We start from the raw sequence: 22,247 nt of genomic DNA on the forward strand, positions 1-22,247 counted from the left end.
AACAGAGAATGTTACTTTTTGAAATAACACGTTTCAAATACAGAGAAAAATAAAACCACATCACAAACACCCATCACCTAGAAATAACTGTATTTCATCCAGTAGAAACTATATTACATCCAGTGTATAAATTAGTAACACTTGGTGCCCTTGCTTCATCCCATAGTTTAACTGAAATAGTAAAGCCATGTAGACGTAATGATGTTTCATGCCATTTTAGTTTGCATCACTGATTGAAAATGAGTACACTTTGCTACATAATAACAAACCCATTGTCATACTACAAGAGTGTGATATTTCAAATCAGACCTCTGGGAATGGACGATTGATGATGGGCTGGCCCATCTTATGCTAGTAGAGGGGCAAATGGGTCATCACAGTTGACAAGACCACGAAATCTCTAAATTTATAAATTCCCACCTAAAAGCTCTCTTCTCTGCCGATGAATACATTCACTCCCTTCTCCTTGACTGAGTTTTTTAATACTTACTGCACAGGGCTTGCCTATATGGTAATTTCCTCCAGGAAGCCTTCTGATTACTACTCCCCAGTATGGATTGGTTCATATCAAGTAATTTATAATTTCCTATTATTTATAATTGCCTATTCTTGTTATTTCCAATACAACATTAACTCCTTAAGGGTAAGGACATAGCATCCATTGGGCAAGAGGGGAGGATTGCAGGTCCTGCTGCTCATATGGTCTTTCCCTGGGCAAATTCTTAAGATATGCTGTCCAGTGCGAGCAGCAACAAGTGCCTTTTTAAATTAAAATTAATTTTCATTAAACAAAATTTTTAAAATCTAGCGCTCAGTGCCATTAAAAATCAGTAACCATAAAAACCAGTCACAATAGCCATGCTTGACGTATACTCAGTAGCCTCATGTGGCTTATGCACTGGACAGCACGGATATAGAACACTGCCATCACTGCAGAAGGTTCTATTGCATGGTGCTGTCTAGGAGAAGGCGAGTGTCTCCTATATCCCACTGTGTGCTTTCTTCTCCCTCAGTAGTGGGTAAAGCCTATGGGACTGTGTCATCTCTGATACATCCCCAGATCTCCAGATATCCAGGAAAAGTCCCCACTCTTGCCCCAGCAGGAGCCTTACCATCCACAAGGATACTGTTCCTGTCCAGGGTAAAATTCTGCAGCTGGGTACCGTTCTTGGTCAGCCGCAAGAATTCCTCATAGATGGTAACACTGTCTAGTCTCCGAGCCAATGGTGAGACGTTACACACAGAGTCCACCCCAGTATGGTTGCTGTGGGGGACAGACCTGGAAGGACACAAGGGATGAACAAGGTTATCTGGAATGCTTCCCCAATTCTAGGTTCCCTGCTTCTAGTCTCGTCCAAGAGAACTTCCTGGAGTGATGTAAACACTTGTCTGCACTATCCAATACAGTCATTATTCGCCCCATGTTGTTAACAAGCACTTAATATATGGCTGGTGTAGGTGAGAAACTGAATGGCACATTTTGTTTAATTGAGTTAACTTTATAAGTAAATAGCTACGGGGAGAACGTTTTTGAAATGTTGGAGTAGAGACCTCTGAAAATCCAGAAAAACAATGAGAACGCTGGCAAACAGCATCAAAGGCAACTTTTTGAGAAGTCTAGAAATTAACCAAAGCCTTGCAACAAACCAAGCAGCATTTAGTTAAGAAAAAACGGTTGAATCTTGGTAAAATGGAGCAAACTTTATGGCATTATAACTTGCACAGCCCTCTTCCTGCTCTCCCAAGGGCCTCAACTTTGAAAACTGTAATAAGTTTAGAGCTCCCCCCAAAACCTATCCCCATTGAATTGTCACTATTTGACCTCTCTGGCAGCTCTTTGAAAAAAAAAAAAAGCCTCATTTTCAGGGCTTTTCTTTATTTGACTCAGAGCCTGTTCAGTGAGGAAGACCTAACCCCAGGGCACTTGCTTCAAACAATTAGTGCTAATTGTTTTACACTGAGTCTGCCCACGGGAGCAATAACCCACAGGCAGGCAAGAGGTGAGCCAATAAATTGAAAGTAAAACTGGGGGAATGAGATGTCTACAGGGGACTTTGAAAAGCTCCGGTGCATTTTTTGGGGATCTAGAAGACCGCAAGTGTGCAGGGCTGTGTGCATGCCCAGGAAAACTTGAGAAGGTCTTAAACTCTTACTCTAGCTGAAAGTTTGGCTTAACAGCTAAAAAAAATTGATCAGTGTAATACACCACATTGATAGAATAAAGGACAGTGCCACATGTTTTCAGTAGATACAGAAAAGAATTTGACACAAAATATAACATAATTTCATGATTAAAAAGAAAAACCTGAGCCTCAGAAATAGAAACTTTACAAACCTGATAAAGAACATTCATGGAAAGACTACACCTAACATCATACTTAAACCTTTTCCCTTAAGACCAGGATGTCTGCCCTCATCTCATGTTAGTCACATTATACTGAAGAAGCTTATGATGCCAGTTAGGCAAGAAAAAGAAGTAAAAGGCATTCAGGAAAAGATGTTAAACTGTTTGCAGGTGACATGATACTGTATATAGAAGTTCCCTAGTAATACGTACACACACCTAAACCCTACTAGTTCAGCACCATTGCAGTATATGAGAACAATATACAAATATCTATACTGCATTTCTGCACACTGGTTGTTAGCATTCTGAAAATGAAATTAGGAAAGCAATTCCATTCACAATAGCATCAAACAGCAAAGTGCTAAAAACTTAGGAATAAATTTAACAAAAAGAAGTATAAGATTTGTACACTGAAAACTACAAAACTTTGTTCAAAGACTTTTTAAAAGAGCTAAATAAATGAGAAGGCATCCTGTGTTCATGAATCAGGGTTCAGTGTTGTTAAGATGACAACACTCCGCAAACTGATCTACAGGTTAAATGCAATCTCTATCGAAATCCTAGCTGGCTCTTTTATGTAAATTGATAAGCTGTTCCTAAAATTAATATGGAATTGCAAGTGACTTGAATAACCAAACCAATATGGAGAAAGAACAAAGTTGGACAACTCCACTTCCCAGCTGCAGAACTTACCATTAAATTATGGTAATCAAAACGCTGTGCCATTGGCATACGGATAGACATATAGATCAATGGAATAACATTTACTGTGTGTAAACAAACTCATGCAATTATGGACAACCGATTTTCTACAAAGGTTCCAAAATATTTGGGAAAGAATAGGCTCCTTCACAGATGGAGCTGGGACAAATAGATATCCACCTGCAAAAGGAGGAAACTGTGTCCCTACCTCACATCGTATACAAAAGTTAACTGAAAATAAATTAAAGACCTAAACATAAGAGATAAAATTAAATAACCCCTGGAAGAAAACATCGGAGTAAATCTTCATGACCTTGGATTAGGCGTTGGTTACTTAGATATGGTACTAAAAGCACAAGAATCCAAAGGGAAAAATAAATAAATTGGACTTCAGCAAAATGAAAAACTTTTGCGCTTTAACATACTATCATGAAGGTGAAAAGACAGCCTTTCAAATAGGGGAAAATACTTACAAATCATATATCTGGTAAGGGTTGAGTATCCAGACTATATAAAAAACTATTATACCTCAATATTAAAAAGACAAATCAGTTTAAAAATAGGTGAAGGACTTGAACAGACACTTCTCCAAAGAAGATATAAAAAAGGCCAATAAATACATGAAAAAGTGCTTAACATCACTAATGATTAGGGAAATGCAAATCAAAACCATAGTGAGTTACCACTTCACACCCACTTGGATGGCTGTAAGTGGGGAAAAAAAAGAAAAGGACAATATTGATCCTTGGTGAGGATGTGGAGAATTTGGAACCTTCATACATTGCTGGAGGAAATGTAAAATTGTGGAACCTCTGTGGAGAATAGTTCAGTGGTTCCTCAAAAATTAAACAGAGTATGACCCTACAATACCCACTTCTATTTCTGTATGCCCAAGAGACATAAAAATATATGTTCACATAAAATCTTTTACATTAATGATCATAACAACATTGTTTATAATAGCCCCAAAGCAGAGACAATCCAATGTCCGTTGATGGATGGACAGATAAACAAAAGTGGTCCAAACATCCAGCGGAATATTATTCACCCCTAAAAAGGAACGAAAGATCGATATATGCTATAACCTGGATAAGTTCTGAAAACACTATGCTAAGCAAAAGAAAATTGCAAAAGATCACATAGTGTATGATTCCATTTATATGAAATGTCTAGAATAGGCAAGCCCACAGAGACAGAAAGTAGTAAATTATTGTTTGCTGGGGAGTGGGGGTGAGGGAAGAATGAGGAGTGGCTGTTGTTGGTGACAAGATTTCTTTTTGGTGTGATGGAAATATCCCACCATTAGACAACCAGATGGTTACACCATTCTAAGAATATACCACAAATAATGCACATCAAAAATTTTATGGTGTGTGAATTGTATTTGCCTCCTATGGTTAGTGGTTCCACTATAGGACAGCACAGTTAGACTCCTGGATTCCAAGTCATCTGGAATCTAACCCCCATCTCCCATGGATTCTGGCTTCAGGAGCTGATTTTTTTTTTTTTTGGAGCTGATTTCTTAAGACATGAATGCTACACTCTATATTCTGTAGGTCCCAGCACCAAGAACCTTCATGTCTGCTGAGGTTTACACAGCTCTCACTGGTTTAGGAAAAAGCTGGTGTGTGGATAACAGCTTCCTAGTCCTAGTGCTCTCTTCCAGAACAGCCAGGAACTGAGAGACCGTGGCATGGGGACACTTTTAAAGGACAGTGGAAGTCTACAGAGTGATCAGGTCCTGAGCTGGAACTCACCTGAATGCTAAGACTTGACAGTCAGAAAAATAACTCTCAATGCTGCTGTTTCGGAAGAGCCAGTTGAGCTGAAAGACAGGGCAACATTTCCTTGGTCAGAACCCACGGCCCAGTGGCATTAGAGAATTTTTAGCCAATGAGCACACCTCCCCATCTGTTTATTTTCCCTTGTCTCCAAAACACTAGCCCAGGTACGTATATGAAAGGATGTCCCATCCAGGGTATGACTTAGCTCTATGACCCTGGGCTAGAAACTGAACCTCTCTGTGCCTGTCTCTTAATTTGTAAAATGGGAATAAGAACCTGTCTTCATGAATTGTTACAAAAAGTCACCGTCTGACTGCCCAGTGGTCATAGGTCAGTCTCTCCGTGGGAACAGGGTGGACCCACGACACCCTTCTCACCGCATCCTCAATATTTCTCTTGTTCCGCTGGTGTTCGGTGGTGCCTGGCTGGGCTATGTCCTGGGAATAGAGTATGTTGGTGACAGTAAAATTCAGCAGGAAGTGCTGGAAGCTGGGACTGCTTGTTGGTTGGTCTGTTGGTAGACGAACTGGCTCTATTTCTAGAATTAAAAGAGAATACAAGTCCACGTGTAGAATAAAAAGAATGAAAGTTCCCCATCAGGGAAGTTTTTCAGAAAGAAGTCGTTATAGCCAGTCTATTTATTCCTGGCAACGTGGACTGAGCTGGGTTTTTAAAAATCGGCTACAGAAGACCCTCCATCCGTCTGTCCAACTTGAATCCATCCATCTGTTTGTGTCCAACACTTCACCAGGCATTGTGAGAGCACCCTAGGATGTGGGGAAGAAGAGACTGGGCTTCTCTGGGGCAGAGTCGGCAGGTGCGGGTGCTGACCACCCCAGGGGACATCTGCCACACACCTTTACTGACCCGGGTTCCTAATGTGTCTCCCTGGCCCCATCCATTCTCCATGCGGCACCTGGAGAATGAGTTTCTAGAGCAGAACTCTGAGTGTGTCGTGTTCCTCCACAAACCATTCAGTGCCCAAGAAAGCCCCTGCCCATATCTTCAGCCACAGTGGTCACTGTCTCACGTCAGAGTGTAAACTCCAGCCACACCAGACGTCCTACAGCTTCCCCAAACGCGACGGATTCTTTTCACTTTCTGGGTTATAGGCACACATGTAGCTCAGCTCCCCAGCTCTTCCCCCCAACTAGGTCCTGTCCCCCTTCAGATCTTAGTTTCTTCATTTTCTGTAGAAAACTGTCCAAGAGAGTTGTGTAGCCCTTCCTGGGGTTCCCACCAATGTTAGGAATTGCCCTACTATAGCAGTTACCACAGTGTTATCACGAGTGCCTATTTATCTGCATGGGCTGTACACTGAAGGAAACAGTCAGTCAATCAACCAGTCAACCAAGACACGACTCGTAACTGAGCCTAAGAAGGAAACCTAGGAGCCTTCACATTCTGGGTTAGAACAATTGACACGTGGAATAACCATTCCCTTGGGTGCATTCGCTGCATTTTCTCCTCCTGCCACCTGCTGGATGCCACATTGCCATGAATCATCAACATGGGCTTCCAGAAAGCCCCCCACTTCCTCTGCAGCCTCCATCCATTCCACTGCTACCCAGAAGCCCTATCCCTCATAAAACAATCTCTTCCAGCCATGAACCTGTCCCCACCGCCCCCCCCCAATCTCACACCTGTCACATGCACATCTGTCAGCTGGTAGGTGGCACCCAACCAGTGGGATGAGGCGTTCAGGGTCTTGTCTAGAAACACTTGCTTCAGCACACCAGGGTCCCGGCTGGAGGAGAGCAGTGCCTTGATAGTGACTGACATGGAATCCAACCTAGGAACAGAGACCATAGGAACTCAGCCAGCACCCAACACCAGCAGTGCCTCCTGAGTCTGGCTCCTTTGGCCTTTTTGAGCCAAAGACCTGGGGCAAGCAGTGGGGGATTACCTGACTGCCTTTTCCCCCAGGGAAGAGTAGAGACCCTGACCCAAAAGGGAAGGCTCCCAGGAGCTGGGAATAGAAGCAACAACAGTCACAGTAATGACCATCCATTGTTCACCTCTAAGAAGTGACCCACACATTCCCTCTCCATCACTGCCGTGGAAGCTAGTATTGTAACTGTCCCCACGTTGAAGACAAAGGGACTGCAGTTTGGTCATATTCAAAGTCAGCCCCGTGTCCCATGAGCCTCTGTCTCTAGTTCCTCCACCCACCACTCGGAGTCCTGGGTTCAAACCCAACTTTGACAGTTCTGGAGCTGTTCACTTATCCGAGCCTGTTTTCCGATGTGAACAATGGGGGTGAACATTGCTTTTACCTCCCAGGGGGAATGTTATGGGAATTCAGTGAGATGATCAAGCATGGAAGAACTCGGCAGGGAGCCTGGCAGTGGTAAATGTTATTATTGGACTGATATTAGCAGCAAGCTATGTTTCCCAAGAAGGAGATGAGTGCAGGGGCTGGGTGGCTCCATGAGGTTAATCCCTTTCCTGCACCCCAAAGACCTATGGAAGGAGATGGTGAGATTCGCTGGCAGGGATGTGGGGGTTCAGAATAGACACCATGCCAGTGACTTCCAGTCCAAGGATGTGCCGCAGGAGCTCAGACAATGCCACCAACCTCCTCAACTTACGTCAAGTTGGTGACCAGGCAGAAGCGGAATACGTCTTGTAGCTGGCTGCTTCTGTAGAGTGTGGTGACCTAGGATAAAGGGTGTGGGGGGGTGAGATGGGGGTCTCTTGGGGCTGGAGGGGGCGACTGAAGCCAGTGGAGGAGCAAACACAAACCTTGCAGCAAGGGAGACCTGAGTTCCTGGCTCCGCCCCTAACTCACTGTGTGACCTTGGACACAGTGCTCCCTTTTCTGAGACTCAGTTTGCCCATCTGAGAAATGAGGGCAGCTCTGTCACTGCCCCTGGAATCTGAGAGAACCCAGAACCCACAGGCAAAGTGAAGAGTTGAAACAACCACTTAATAGATGTAGGTCAGACTGACGAATCAGAGGGGCCCCTCGGGGCAGAGAGAGTTGGGAGGAGTGAGAGAGAGCGCACCTTGTCCTGGATGTCCCTCAGCAGGGCGATGTACTCTGAGGACGTGGCGTCTGGGTTGCTGAGGTTCCAGTTGACGATGCGGAAATTTAGCTGGTACTCACTCCGGATAGAGGAACTCTGGGGCGCGTAGCCTGCAGCCACCAAGAGGGGAAAAAGACAGAGACTCTCAGCTTTTAGCACAGAGGCAGGTGGCCCAGGGGTCCCCTGCCTACTGTCGTCATCAGCCAAAATCAGGCCCACATGTTGGGGACTACAGGGGCTCCCAAATTGAAAGTCACTGCCTAGAGGGGAACCTGGAATCTTATAAGGAGTCACCTGAGCTGAGCTTTTCTGCTTGTGCTTACGCAGTTCCCACTTCCTGGAATGCTCTGCCACCCTCTTCCAAGAAAACTCCTATTCCTACTTCAGGAGCCCAGTGAGATGGAGCTCCATGAGAACAGGCACTCGTGTCTTGTTCTTGTCGTGTCCCAGCGCCTAGTACAGTATCAGGCACATCATAACCTCCTCCAGGAATCACTCCGTGACTTGCCCCACCTCTGCACTCCCTGGCATCCTGTTAATAATGGTGTCTCTGACTTCTTTTGTGTCCCTAAATCATCTTTAGATCACTTGATTATGACTTTTTTCAGGGACAGAACCTGTGTATTCTATCTCCATACCCAGAACGTGACTTGGGACAGAATGGTTGCACATGTGGGTTTGTTGAGTGAGTGAGTGTGAACTGCAGTGGACCCCCAGATATTAGGGGCTGAGATACTCATCTTTCATTTGTTCACTCATTCCCAGGGTACTACGATGTGCCGACATACTAAGAATTGGGGATTCAGCGCCACTTGAAACAAATACTAATTTTGTAGAATTGGGTTATTACATAAATAATGGCTGTGAAGTATGATGAGCGTCCATCTGGTGCTCATCTGGAAATGATGGGACCGTGTTCAGCAGGGCTTCTCAGCCTCAGAACAGCTGGTGTCTGAGGCTATATAATTGGTGGTGGTGAGGGTCTCCTGGGCACTGGAGGATATTAGCTACGTATCTGGCCTTTCTTTAGCCACTAGATGTCAGGAGCCCCCTCCCCACTGTGACAGTCAAACATGTCTCCAGACATTGCTGCGTGTTTCCTTGCCCCCAGGGAAGAACCACTGTCATGGGGGAACTGCACATAGAAGAACCTCTGTCCCAAGAGATCCCACAGGTCAGACATTCTGGTTTTGAATCAAAATTCGTTACATTAATTTGGTCAGAGAATTTCATGCTGTTTTCCTGAGCTGACAGGAGAGACCTTCTCCACTGGAGGTTTGGGGAGGGTACCCCGCAACCAGAACTTGGGCTGTCTTGTTAAAGAGGACATTAAGAGGGAGGGACGGTATAGCTCAGTGGCAGAGTGCATGCTTAGCATGCACGAGGTCCTGGGTTCAACTTCCAGTCCCTCCTTAAATAAATAAATAAACTTAATCACCCCTCGACTCAAGAAAGAGGACATTAAATAGAACAGGGAAAGTAAAGATCACTGTAAATCCAAGTTCAGCATGAACACTCACCATTGACGAAGAGGCTGTCCTTGACCAGGGTGTAGAGGCCCATCTGGGTGACACCACTGGTCAGCTGGTTCAGCTCCCAGTAAAGCTGCCCTCTGTCCAGCCTGCGGCCCGAGGGGTCAGGGTGGTAGGTGCAGGCGGCATGCACGCTGGTGGCTGCACCATCCTTCCCAGGTCTGGGGAGAGAGGGGTGTGAGGACTCGAGAGAGAGGCCCCGAAGCCTCTGGAGGGTGGGGCCGGAAAGAGGGAGAAGCAAGTGGGAAGGCAGAGAAAGGGGGTGGGTCACCCAAAGTGGTCCTTCCTGGCAAGTGCTCAGGAAAAGGTCTTACCTGAGGGAGATCAGGCTGCAACCCGAGTAGGAGGGGCCCAGGCTGGTCTTCTGGAATAAGGAGCCAAGCTGGGGAGGCAGGAGAAGGATGAGGAGCAGGAAGCACAGGGGCTGGGGGCGGGGCTGGGGGGTTAATTATCCCACCAGGGTTGCTGGAACCAGCATCTCACCAGGCGCTGCAGGACCCTTTCGGTGGAGTTGAATATGGCTGAGCCACTGCTCGCATCTGGTGAATATGGAAGGTTGGAGATGGTGAAGTTGAGTGTGAGGGTCTTCAGGTTGTGTCCCACAGCTGCAACAAGATGGGGAGGATAGATGGCTCTCACTGAGAGCTGGCCTGGGACCACACCAGAATCACGCATTCGTTACCTGTTGTCTTCTCTTCCGGGGCATCACCCCCCAGTGTAGCCACCCAAGTCAAAACCAGCATATCTGCTCAGCTTCTTCTCCGAGTAACACCAGCTCTACATGCAGAGTGGTTCTCACATACACCCCTCCTCTCCGTCCCCGTCCCAGCCCAGGTCTTTCTTTTCTTCTTTGACCTGGACCAGCACCCCAGCAGGCTCGCTGGATGCCCTGCCTGAAGGATGTTCTCTACACCGAACACTAGAAGAAATTTTCTTAAATGAAAATCTCACTTTCGTCACCACTGCTCTGGTACCACCCATGGGTCCCTATGGCCTTTGGCACTAAGTTCAACTTTTTGATCTGACACTCGAAGTCCTTCTAAATCTGGTTCTTGCCAACCTTTCAGCTTCATTTATCCATCTGCTCCAAGTAAAGCTTTAAGCTTATGCAAACCAATTTTCTCTTAATTCTCCCCATACACTGACCACTGACATTTTGCTTGTGGAATCCCATCTGCCAGGAAAACTTTTCATCCTCTACTTGGATGACTCCTACTTTTTCTTAAAGACTCAGGTCAGGTGAAACTTTCTTCAGAAAGCCTTTCCCTTCCAAATTACACCAGGTGCCTCACCCCAAGAGAGGGATCACAAAGTGTAGTAACAGTCTGTTAATTTCACAAGCCTGGGGGCTCCATGAGGGCCAGCCTCGGACTGACTGTTGGTATAATGTTCGCCCTAAGACCAGAATTGCACACCCTGGCCTCCCAGCTCCTGTGTTACAATTGGCTGATAGATGTGTGGGGCTGGAGAGCTTCTCTTGGGAAGGAAAAGGGGACCCCCCCAGATACCTGTGGTGGATTCTGGTTGCACAGGTGATGATGAAGTAGGCAGGAACGTAGTGGATGGTTCAGGAGCTGCAGAAAGGGCAGTCATCAGGGAGGAACCAAGACCCCCACAGAGTGGGAGAAGCTCCCTCCAGCTCACCTGGACTCCAGAAGTGGTTGTCCAAGGACAAGCATTCATGGGTATACCATTAATGTGAGGGAAGGAGTGAGTGTGTGAGTAGAGGGATGAGCAAGCCTGTGAATGAATGAGCCCAAGAGAGTGAGACTGAGTGACCGAGAGAGACTGAACAAAGAGGATGGACAGATGGATGGGCAGAAATGTGGACAGATAGATGGGGTACCTGGAAGGACAGAGGAAGAACGGACAAAAGGAGGGTCAAAGCGAAAGGAAGAAGAAGAAACACAAGGAGGACAAGTTGAGAGGTGAATGGAAGTGTAGATGGAAGGAAGGAGAACAGGTGACTAGGCAGAAGATAGGTGACAGATGGACAGAGGGAAGGGAGGAAGGGGAGGAGGGAGGGAGGGAGAAAGGGAGGAAGGGGCCTGGGAGAAGGGATAACTGGGAGGCTGGAAGAATGATGGGTGAAAAGATAGATGAAGTGATCATCGGATGAGTGAGTGGACAAATCTGGCCAACCACGAGTAGCCAAGAGTTTACAACTTGACCCCGAGGCCCCTTCTGGGGCTCCTATAAGGGATTTTGTTATTAGGAGGCACAGACTACAAGATCATTATCTGACCTCAACCCTTATTCCTGTAGGAAATGCTTGTTCAGATTTCTTCCTCCGACCCTCAAGGGTGTAGAAAATGCGGAAAGCCGATACCATGGCTGCAAGTCCAAAAGGAGACCGAGGACCCAGCATCCTTCCTCCCACTGACACCCCGCCTCCACTCCGGAGACCAGCCCGGGTTTGGGGCCAGCGCTCTTTGTCAGGGAGAAGAAAAGCTTGGCTCAAGACCACTGGAGGCTGAAATGGGCAGTGGATGAAAAGATACGTACTTGTCGGAGGCTCATCTGGACCACGTTCATGATAACCTGGCAACAGAAAGTCACACAGTAAGGGGAGGCCGAGGAGCAATCCCAGGTGTCTGCGCCTTTGCGTGGGGCTCCCTTCTGGACGCTCTGCCCTCTGCGCCAGGTCAGCACCTGTGCATCTTCTAGGCTCAGGCTCAAATGTCATCTCCACTGCACAGGCTTCCCTGACCTTTTGATTAGAAACAGCCCTTCCTCACCCACCCTCCAGCATGTCCCCAACAAGAGAGACTCTCATCCCATTTATGTTCACACAGTCCCCTCCCACCACCACATATCTGTTCAACCCGCCATCTGCCCTTCACCCTCCCTCCAACCTGTCGCTACATCTGATGAATATTTAATGAGAGCTTACAGTGTGTCGGGTTCCATTTACATTTGGGGAATACACTGCTGAACTAGACAGCCTTTGCCCTGCCGGAGCTTACATTAGGATAGGTTGTACATGGAGCCTGTCTGTCCCTGGTGCCGGGCACCAGGCCTGGCTTATAGCAGATGCTTGGTACATGCTGAATGAGTGAACACATTGAAGCATGTAAGTTGTGCAGTTTACAAAAGGGGAAATCCTAAACTGGCTCCTGTAATGGCCGAGGTGAAGGGAAAAGAATGTAAACTCAGAAGAACTTCAAAACCTAGACTGGCGCAAAACCTGCCGTGGGGGTGGACAGTGCCTTTCCCTTCTCTGTGTTTCCCTTTTCCTTCCTCTTTGCGAAAATGGGAGTCAGAAAGGACCCAGACGTCTCCCTGCCCACCTGATGGGGCAGTCGTGATAAGAAAGTGTGACTTGCCAAGCTCCGTTCCCAGATTGGGGACAGAGAGGAGGAAAGCTGAGTAATTCCAGTCGTAATTACCTCACCACAGCTGTGCTCTGCCCCACCAGGACCCTCTCATTAAGGGTCACCCATTCAAATGCTGTTTCTTCCTGGATTCTAGGCTGATACCCAGGGTGTCTGAAGCTTGGACCCCCAAGATGTTCAGAACATCTGCTTTCCTTCCTGGCATAGAGGTCCCAACCAAGAGAGAAGCCCATGTTGGTCAGGGTGAGAAGTGGGGAGAGGAGACAGATGTGGGGATTTCCTTTCCCTAAGTCTCCCCTAGAAAGACGCTTGCATGAGTTAGTATGTGGAACGGAGCACAGCATTGGATGCTGACCACTGGACTCATGCCCTGGTTCCCTCACTTTCAAGCTGCATCCACTTGGGCAAATGACTTAAACTTTCTGAGTCTCAGTGTCTTCATCTGTAAAATGGGTTTAATCAAGGAGCAGCCTTGCAGGGTGGCTGTGTGAGGTCAGTGTGGAGTTGAGGTTTCCACTGGAGTTTGTCTCAGGGTTTCCCCTAGAGAGCTGACTAGTCAAGGGAAACCCTTCCAGAGTTAGGGTGTGAACCCAGTGAGATAGACTGAAAACTGCTCACCATTGAGGTAGAGACTGTCCTTGTCCAGAGAATAGGGGCCCAGCCGGGTGATGCCACGGGTCTGTCTGCTCAGTTCATGGAACACCTGCTTGGCAGGCAGACCCGGGCCGCTGGAGGGCTGCTGGTAGGTGCAGAGGATGTCCACCCCTGTCTTGGCGCCATTCTTCACAGACCTGGGGAAGGAAAGGTTGACCTTTGGGGGATGCAGTCCACTTGGCACCTGTCCATCTGTGGTCACTGCACACCTCATTTCCTGTGTTCCAGCTTTGTTGAACCATTCTCTGTCTCCACCTGGCCAGACTCACCCCAGGATCTTTGCACATGCAGTCACTGCTGTCTGTTTCTCCCTTTCTCTCTGCCTGGGTGATCTCCTGATCATCCTTCAGGTCTCCACTTAGATACCTCCTCCTCCTCCAAGAACTCTCCCAGGCTGGGTCAGGGACCTCTTCTGGTTCCCACAACACCTCGTGCTTCCCCCAACACAGCCCTGGTTACCCTCTAGGTGAGCATATAGTATCTGTCCCTGTTTCCTCCAGATGGTGACCTCCGTGAGGTCAGGGAATGAGACAGTCTAGTTCACTGTTTTTGTGTGGAACCCCCAGCACCTAGCACATTGCCTGCTCTGTGAAAACATCTAAGTCCCAGTGATTTAAAAAGGTAGGCCATCCATATGGTGGGATGTTATTCAGCCTTAAAAGGAAGGAAACTGGGGCGGGGGGTATAGCTCAAGTGGTAGAGCACGAGCTTAGCATGCATGAGGTCCTGGGTTCAGTCCCCAGTACCTCCACTGAAAACCAAATAAATAGATAGACCTAATTACCTCCCTCCTGCAAAAAAAAAAAAAAAAAAAGAAACTGACACACACTACGACATGGATGAACCTTGATAACATTATGCTGAACGAATTAAGCCAGTCGCAAAAAGACAAATACTGTATAATTTCACCTCTGTAAGGTGCCCCAAGTAGTCAAGTTCACAGTAGTCATACCCAGAAAATAGAATGGTGGTTGCCAGCATCTAGGGGTAGGTGGAAATGGACAGCTGTTGTTTAATGGGTATGGAGTTTCAGTTTGCAAGGTCTGGAGAGTGGCTGCACAACCGTGTGAATATACTTAATGCTACCAAACTGTACACTTAAAAACAGTTCAGATGGTAAGTTTCATGTGATATGTATTTTACCACAATTGGGAAAAAAAACAGGGGGAGGGAATAGCTCAGTGGTAGAGTGTGCGCTTAGCATGCACAAGGTCCTGGGTTCAATCCCCAGAACCTCCATTAAAAAATTAATAAGCCTAATTACACCCCCCCCAAATTCAGCAAAAAAAGAAACAACAAAAACAACTTCTCCCAGACTATGTGGTGTCGACTCTGCTGACTGTCTTGAATCTCTTCTCCCTCCCTCCCTCTGTCTTGCTCTCTCTGCTCCAGCCACACTGGCCTCCTTGCTGTTCATTGAACATGCCAAGCCCATTCCCGCCTCAGGATCTTTGCCCACACGGTTCCCTCTGTCTGAAACAGTATTCATGGCCAAATCCTTCTTGTCAAATTGGGACACAACTCAGATGTCACCTCCACAGAGAGAACCCCCTGTTCCCCTGGGCAAAGCTGCTTTCCCGTCTGTTTCCACTCTGACTGTGTCTGACATCACTTTACTTAAATATTTATTCTCCTGCTAGGTATCGGTTTTCTAGACTAGATGTGGGCAGGAGTAGTGCCTGGTACCCGGACTCCTGCCTGCCTCAGGGTCTATGCCATTTGTATGAAAATATGAATGGAAAAGTGCCTCACAAATGCCAACAGGTCACAAATTGACCAGAAGACGGGAGAGTCATTGCTCAGTGGGTACAGAGTTTCTGCTCAGGGTGATGAAAAGTTTTGGAAGTAGATAGTGGTGATGGGTGTGTAACATTGTGCATGTAATCAGTGTCACTGAATTATATAATTAAAAATGGCTAATTTCATGTCTATATTTACTTTATCACAATGTAAGAAATAAATAATGTGATATGAAAAAATGGATGCAGAAAAGGACCCTGTGAGAACAGCCTCCTGCATCTGGGGCAGCCCCCAGCCAGGAGTCCATGTCCCTAGGTGGTGGGCTGTGGCGGGTGGCGGTGTTCTCACCTTAGCGAGGTGACCCTGCAGCCTGCATAGCGGGCACCCAGGCTGCTCCTCTGGAACAACGGGCTGAGCTGGAGAGGAAGAAGAGACAGCCAGTGGTGGTCCTAGGTGAGCATCGGCCTGTAGGATGGGCTCAAAGGGGTGAGAGGGGGAAGCAGGCATCTCACCAGGTGCTGCATGAGGGTGTCTGTGATGTTGAACTTGAGGGAGCTGGGGCGGCCCATGTCTGCCGAAAAGCGCAGGTTGTCGATGGTGAAGTTCAGCGTGAATGGCTCCTTACTGACCTCTTCAGCTAAAGATACAGAGAGAACCAAGGCTGAAGGAGGCCCAGTGTCCACCCCGGGGTGGGGCTCCCAAGGGCCCTTTGTCCTCCTCCTGATTAACCTGAGGGCCGCTTGTAAGTGGTGACAGCTCCAGCAGCCAGTAAGGGCAGGCTTAATGACTTGGGGAGGCATGATGGGCCATTTGCACCCTGATGTAGGCATGGGGAGCTCCGTGAAAACCCTGGTGGCTTTGTTCTTTCCCAGGAGAAAAGGCACTGGTGACCCCAGACATCCGCAGTCTCTCCACTTTCCATCTCTGCCTCTCTGCCTCTCTCTCTCTCTCTCTGTGCCTCTGTCTCTATGAATATGCACATATATTTATATATAAATATATTAATGAATGTATATTATATATAAGTATGTAACATATATTATAGAGTTATATAAAAATATGTATGCATATATGTCTCTCTCCTCCCCTCACAGCCAGGTGTGCCAGCCTTCTATGCCTTGGCTAAAAAAATCCCAACCATCTGGCAGCTATAGCCATCCTTTCTGCATCTCAGTTTACTGATGTGTAAGATAATGATCCCTACTTCAGAGGTTATCATGAAGCGTAAACAAGTTAATTTCTGTAAAATGTTTATGCGCAGTGCTGGGCACAGACTGATCAATAGGTGGGGTTGACCTGTAGAGACCCCAGAAGAAGCAGAATAAATGAGCATGTGATGCAGGGGAGACCAGAGGCCCCCTGACTTGACTAGACGAGCATTGCAGGAGCTAAATGATTAAGACAAAACCTGGCAGAGAGGTTTACTTCCCCTCTTCCCACCCTCCCTTCTGTGCCTGCCTCCTTCCAGGCTTCCTTCTGTTCAGCTTTCCTTCCATCCTTCCATATTTCTTCCCATCCATTTGTCCTTTCTTCTTCCACCCATCTACCCATACATCTGTCCATTTATCCTCCTGTCCATCCATCCGTCCATCCATCCATACATCATTTCTTTCCTACCTCGCGCCTTCCCTTCCTTCCTTCTCCCCATTTATACCTCCTTTTATGCATCCTTCTGTCCATCTTTCCTTCATTCTCTGCTTTCTTTCATCCATTCATCGTTCTTTGTCCCCCACCGTCATTTCCTTCCTTCCATCATCCATCTTTCCTTCCTTACATCCCTGTTTCCTTCCTTTCCTGTTTCTACACCTTCCTCCCTTATCCTTTTCCTCTTCTGTCCATCTTTTCTGCCTTTCATCGGCTCATCCGTCTTCTCTCTGTCCCTCCTTCCCTTCATCACTTCTTCCTTCCACCCATCCACCTTGCCTTCTTTCCATGCACATTGAATTGGTCCTAGAATGCTCCAGGCACTAGCCCAAGGACCGCATAGTGACAGACAAAACACAGAGCTGATTTTAACTTAGTTTTCCTCTTATTTGCTTCTTCTTACTTGGAAAACCAGTTGTTTTGGACCCTGCTGTAGTCGGAAGGAGCGAGGGAGGGTGCTGTGGTGTAAAAGACCAGGGATGGACCCAAGGACAGCTGGAGAGGGTTCAAGTAGCACACTCCTAAGGCAAGGGCAATTGATTTTTGAAAACCTACAAGGTTCTCATCACAGGGTTTACTGGGAATGGCAGGGGAATCTGGCCCATGAACTAGAACGTAATAGGTGTGGAATAAACTAACTGATGTATGAAGCGTGGAGAGTGAGTTGTGGAGTCACAGGATCTCTGTTATTTGCCGTGTGGCTTGGTAGCCTTTCTGAGTTTCCTCAGCTCTAAAATGGAGCAAAGTCACATGGTTGTAGTGAGAATTAAAGTATAGAGTGTATGTTTTGGAATGAATTGTGTCCCCCCTAGAATTCATATGTTGATGCCCTGGTCCCCAGTACCTCAGAAGGTGACCGTATTTGAAGCATAAGGCTTTAAAGAGGTAATTAATTTAATGAGGCCTCCAAGGTGGACACTAATTTACTATGACTGATGTCCTTATAAGAAGAGGAGATTAGGACACAGACACAGGAGTGTGTGCACAGAGGGACAAGTATGTGAAGAGGCAGCAGGAGGGCAGCCACCTGCAGGCCAAGGACGGGCCTCAGGGGAAACCAGCTCTGCTGGCACCTTGACCTTGGATTTCCAACCCTCAGGACTGTGAGAAAGTAAAGTTTTGCTGTTTGAGACGCCCAGTCTTTGGTATTTCGTTACGGCAGCCCGAGCTGACTAATAGAGCATGTAACTTAGCACAGGATCTGGGAGGCAGGCAGTTTACATCAGCGTTCACTAAAAACCCAGCAACAGGTGGAACACCAATGCTGAGGAACCCTCAGAACAACAAACAGAGATGTGCAGAGAAGGATCAGAAAAGAGCACAGGGGCAAGAAGGTTTCAGGAGAACTGAGATAAAAAGCCCTGTGAGGGTCAGAACGTGACCGTGGGAGAACACGACCGTGTCTGCAGCTGCCCCACTTGGGCCTGGAACTCTGCCAGGATCCAGGAGAGAGAGAGAGAAGGGGTGCTTCCCTCACCGAGGAAGGAGGTGACGGAGAACGGCTGCTTTCCCACCCCAGCGTGGGGGCGGGCTCAGGAGAGCAGGGCGGGGGTACTCACTGGGGGTGGTGGCGGCTGCGGGTCCGTAGGTGTAACCTGCAGGGAGAAGGCGAGAGAGGCTGCATCAGAGTTGGGGTGAACATAAAGGACTAGGTGAGGGAGGCTGTGAGGACCTTGTAGAAGAAGCAAAGAGGAAGAGACAGTAGAGGGATGTTCAGGGACGAGGCAGCTGGGCCACGAGACTGAAAGTGCCTGGACCCAGTTCTGACTTCATCGTAATGAAGGTGAAGCTGATTTTAGAGAAGTGAATGCAATGACAGCACGAGACAGGGAGGGAGGCCACAGCTGTAAGACAGCCCCTCACCGTTGACGTAGAGGCTGTCCCCATCCAGGGTGAAGGAGCCCAGCTGGCTGACGCCGTGGGTCTCGTGGCTCAGCTCCCAGTACAGCCGCTCTCTGTCCAGCTCGGGTGCCGCGGGGTCAGAGTGCAAGGTGCAGACCATGTCCACACCAGTGGCTGCTCCACCCTTTTCACGCCTGGAGAAGAAAGGACATGGGAACATCATGTACCAAGGACGGGTCCTCCGGGGTGTGGAAAGCAAGAAAGTGAAAGGGGGAGGCTGAGGGAGATACTGAAGGACTTAGCTCTGAAGCCTGCTTCTCCTAAGTGTCTTTCATTGGAGACTAGCCCCCTCACAATTAAGGATGGAAAACATTTAAACAGAATTTGCAGAGAGGAATTTGCAGTGGTTACCCCACTGCTTCTAAGAGGAGAGCCTTCGTATAAAACAAAATATCACACAGATTTCATAAATAAAAACGCGATGCCTCATTTCTGAGACTTGAGCATGTCCCCCCCTAGGCGTGAAGCAGGCATGAAGGAGTCACGGTGGGCCTGGAGCTCAGCATGTCCAGGGGCACGCCTAGCACCTGAGCCCCACTGGCCAGCGCACGAGCGTCTACCTGCCACGATGAATCATTCCATCTGGGCTTCTCACCTGAGCGACTCCAGCCTGCAGCCAGCGTCGAGGGGGCCGACACTGGTTTTACTGAGCAAGGCCCTGAGCTGGTGGGGAAAGAGACAGAGGTGAGCAGAAGGGCAGAGGGGATATGCAGGCGGGTATCTGGTGGACCTAACAGCATCAAAGGGCTCTCACTTGGTGCTGTAAGATCCTCTCGGTAGAGCTGAACTTCAGAGAAGCTGGGTGCCCCATGTCCTCTGTGTAGTACACGTTGGTGATGGTGAAGTTCAGGGTGAAGGACACCAGGTGAAGGTCAGCAGCTGCAGTGGAGGAGGAAGAGAAAGATGTCCAGTTTAGGCCATGGAAATGCTGAGGTTTCCTGGGGCTGTAACCACGGGGACCGGCTGTAGACTAAGTATACCCGTGGGCTACCCGAGCTGAAGGAGAGACATTATGGAATTCCTAAGACATAGGGGACCTCCACTCATTCATTCAGTGAGCATTTATTGAGCGCCTAATGTGTGTGAGGTTCTGTGCTGGACTCTGCAGGTCCAAGGATGAGCAGCGCATAGTCTCTCAGTGTGGCCAGGAGAGTGATCAGACCATTATGCTGCTGGGGGGTGGTGGTGTGCAAGTCCAGGATAGACACCCAACCAGTGACTGAGGTGAGCTTCCTGAAGGAAGCATCATTTTAAGTGTGTCCAAAAGTGTAAGAGTTAAGTGAATGGGAACTGAGCAAGTGTTAAGCAGAAGGAACAGCCTGGCTAAAGTCCTGGCAGGAGGACAGAGCAGCTGTGCTCAGTGAAGTGCACTGGCCACGAGGAAGTGCATTATGGCTGTGGGGAAGGGTAGACTGGGGACTTGGAGGGGTCCTCTGAGCCCAGAACACTGAGGCAGTGACTATGCAGTGCAGGGCTTTGGAGGCGATTTGTAGACCAGATGGAGTCATCCAAAGGTGGTCCACAAGAGGGGAGTGATACGGACAGAGGTACCCTGTAGGGGACGCTGCAGCTGCTGTGTGGAGGACTCGAATCCCGTGTAGAAGCTACTGCAGTTGTCCTGTAAAAAACGCTGGTGGCCTGAATAAAGACTGGGTGATGGAGATGCAGACAAGGAAGGACTCAGGATACTCAGAAAGAAGAGATGATTCAGTGATGGATGGATGTGGGTGGTGAGTGAGAGGGAGGGTTAAAGTTGGTGCCCGTGTCCCTCCTTCGGTGATGAGGAGAAGGAGCAAATCTGGGAGAAGCTGACAACATCAGGGTCAGAGACCAAGAGGTTGCGTGACGTCCGGCAGAGGGGTGGCCCAAGGCTCAGGAGCTGCTGTGTGGTGTGGGCTGGACTCAGGAGTTCGATTCTGAGCCAGCTGGCCCCTGAACCGTGGAAATGGATGAGTTCACTCAGAGAAGGTGAGTAAGCAGTGAGGGAAGAAGTGACCTGGTGTAAGTGATGTTGTAGAAATGGTGTGGGTACCAGGAAGGGCATTCCTACCTGTGGGCTTGCGGGGTGGAGCCAGAGAGGACATCGGGAAGGGTGTGGTGGTCACAGCAGCTGAGGGAAAAAAACCAAATACCAGAAATGAAATTCAGAGTGGTACACCTGTAAGGAAATGGAGGCAGTGGGGGTGGCTCTGGTGATAAAAATGTGCCTCTCTCTGTGCCCCATTTAGCCCGGTGTCAGGGCATCATTCTCGGTTGTGTGTATTGGGGTGGGGAGGAGAGGTGACTCCTGCCACCCCCAGTGCAGCCCACATTTCCATGCATGTCCTCTGGACCCCTCCCATTCATAGCGGTGTAACAGGAGGGGACAGTTGGCTGGTTGAGCAGCTCCGATTTTTCAGGGGAAGGGAGGTGGGCACAGACATACAGAAGTCTGAAATACTCACTGTTGGGAGTGGTGGCTGAGGTCTGATGGGTGTAACCTGTAAACAGAGGGAGAGATGGTGGGAAGTAGGAAGTGAGAGCTCTTCAGTGGGGAGGCAGCTGGGCCACCACAGCTATGAGTCATTAGAAGGAAGACTGAGTGCTCACCCGGAAGAGATCAAAGTCCACTGCTGCCCTCTGACTCCAGAGGGACAGAGGCCTTGCTCTAAGCGCCCTGGAATGTGAGCCCCGGTGCAAGTCCGAACTCGGTGCAGAACCCGCTGCAGCAGAGCACCCCCCCACCCAAAGCCCCTCACGGCTGGTGTAAACACTGTCGTCACAGAAGCTGGGAGAGCATATCCCAGGTGCTTGGGCTGGGGACCTCGTCATCTTGGAGAAGCCAGGAAGGAGGTGCCTGTATCTGGGGCTTTAATGGGTTTTCCCAAGGCTGGAGGTGAGATGGGGCTGGGAGTGAAGGCAGAGGCCCCTGGCTTCTTTCATTCCTTAAGGCTGGGACTCAGATGGAGAGTTAGAGACTTCTGAGGCCCTCACTGCTGGGGTTGGCGGCCTGAGCTACACAGAAAGAGGGAGAAAGGGTGAGGAGGAGGCAGGATAGGTCAAAGGAGAAAAGGATGGGGAGAATGTGTGATCTCTTGAAATGCAAAAATTAAAAAAACGATGGCAACCCCTTACCATTGACATAGAGACTGTCCTGGTCCAGGGTGTAGGGGCCCAGCTGGGTGACACCATGGGTCAGCAGGCTGAGCTCCCAGTACAGCCACTCCCTGTGCAGCCTGGGGCCCGTGGGCTCAGGGCGATGCGTGCAGACCGCATCCACTCCTGTGGCTGAGCCATTCTTCTCAGGCCTGGGGAGGTTGGGAGAGGGGGGTGAGGTGATGATAAATGAAGCCTCTGGGGGCAGGACAGGAAGGGGCAGAGGACATGAGAGGGCTGGGAGAGCGGTAAGAAGTCAGGCTTAGATTCTCTGAGGGCACCGACTTCTAGCCAACCTGGGATCCGTCCTTCTGGGGCCTGGGAAGGGAGGAACATGGGGATGGGGCATACGCGGGACTGATGATGAGGGAGACCTGCAAGAGTAATAGCTGAAGAAGCCACAAAGCTGAAATCACCTTACTTAGAAGGAAAAGGGAGGGAAG

General features: G+C 48.6%; 2 protein-coding genes across 4 annotated transcripts in view; one reads left to right on the forward strand and one right to left on the reverse strand.

Annotated features, from left to right (window-relative positions):
• Nucleotides 1-15,362, forward strand: part of LOC102522028 (zinc finger protein 709-like) — a 37,843-nt gene extending 22,481 nt beyond the window's left edge. Inside the window, exon 6 of the mRNA XM_032465554.1 lies at nucleotides 11,660-15,362. The gene's annotated coding sequence lies outside the window, so the exon portion shown is untranslated. The remainder of the gene's footprint in view (nucleotides 1-11,659) is intronic.
• The window catches only part of LOC102521789 (mucin-16), a 56,542-nt gene that overhangs the window by 1,955 nt on the left and 32,340 nt on the right, over nucleotides 1-22,247 (reverse strand). For all 3 annotated transcript variants that reach the window (XM_032465553.1, XM_032465552.1, XM_032465551.1), the window contains 21 exons: nucleotides 21,784-21,956; nucleotides 21,114-21,149; nucleotides 20,720-20,779; nucleotides 19,424-19,548; nucleotides 19,265-19,332; nucleotides 18,631-18,803; nucleotides 18,327-18,362; nucleotides 15,636-15,760; nucleotides 15,472-15,539; nucleotides 13,348-13,520; nucleotides 11,900-11,935; nucleotides 10,903-10,968; nucleotides 9,878-9,999; nucleotides 9,709-9,776; nucleotides 9,383-9,555; nucleotides 7,842-7,972; nucleotides 7,425-7,492; nucleotides 6,477-6,625; nucleotides 5,211-5,371; nucleotides 4,807-4,874; nucleotides 1,113-1,279 (listed from right to left, as the gene is read on the reverse strand). In XM_032465553.1, coding sequence (XP_032321444.1) covers nucleotides 1,113-1,279; nucleotides 4,807-4,874; nucleotides 5,211-5,371; nucleotides 6,477-6,625; nucleotides 7,425-7,492; nucleotides 7,842-7,972; nucleotides 9,383-9,555; nucleotides 9,709-9,776; nucleotides 9,878-9,999; nucleotides 10,903-10,968; nucleotides 11,900-11,935; nucleotides 13,348-13,520; nucleotides 15,472-15,539; nucleotides 15,636-15,760; nucleotides 18,327-18,362; nucleotides 18,631-18,803; nucleotides 19,265-19,332; nucleotides 19,424-19,548; nucleotides 20,720-20,779; nucleotides 21,114-21,149; nucleotides 21,784-21,956 — 2,246 coding nt within the window. The remainder of the gene's footprint in view (nucleotides 1-1,112; nucleotides 1,280-4,806; nucleotides 4,875-5,210; nucleotides 5,372-6,476; nucleotides 6,626-7,424; nucleotides 7,493-7,841; nucleotides 7,973-9,382; nucleotides 9,556-9,708; nucleotides 9,777-9,877; nucleotides 10,000-10,902; nucleotides 10,969-11,899; nucleotides 11,936-13,347; nucleotides 13,521-15,471; nucleotides 15,540-15,635; nucleotides 15,761-18,326; nucleotides 18,363-18,630; nucleotides 18,804-19,264; nucleotides 19,333-19,423; nucleotides 19,549-20,719; nucleotides 20,780-21,113; nucleotides 21,150-21,783; nucleotides 21,957-22,247) is intronic.

Source organism: Camelus ferus, chromosome 22 (genome assembly GCF_009834535.1).
Source record: "Camelus ferus isolate YT-003-E chromosome 22, BCGSAC_Cfer_1.0, whole genome shotgun sequence".
NCBI lineage: Eukaryota > Metazoa > Chordata > Mammalia > Artiodactyla > Camelidae > Camelus > Camelus ferus.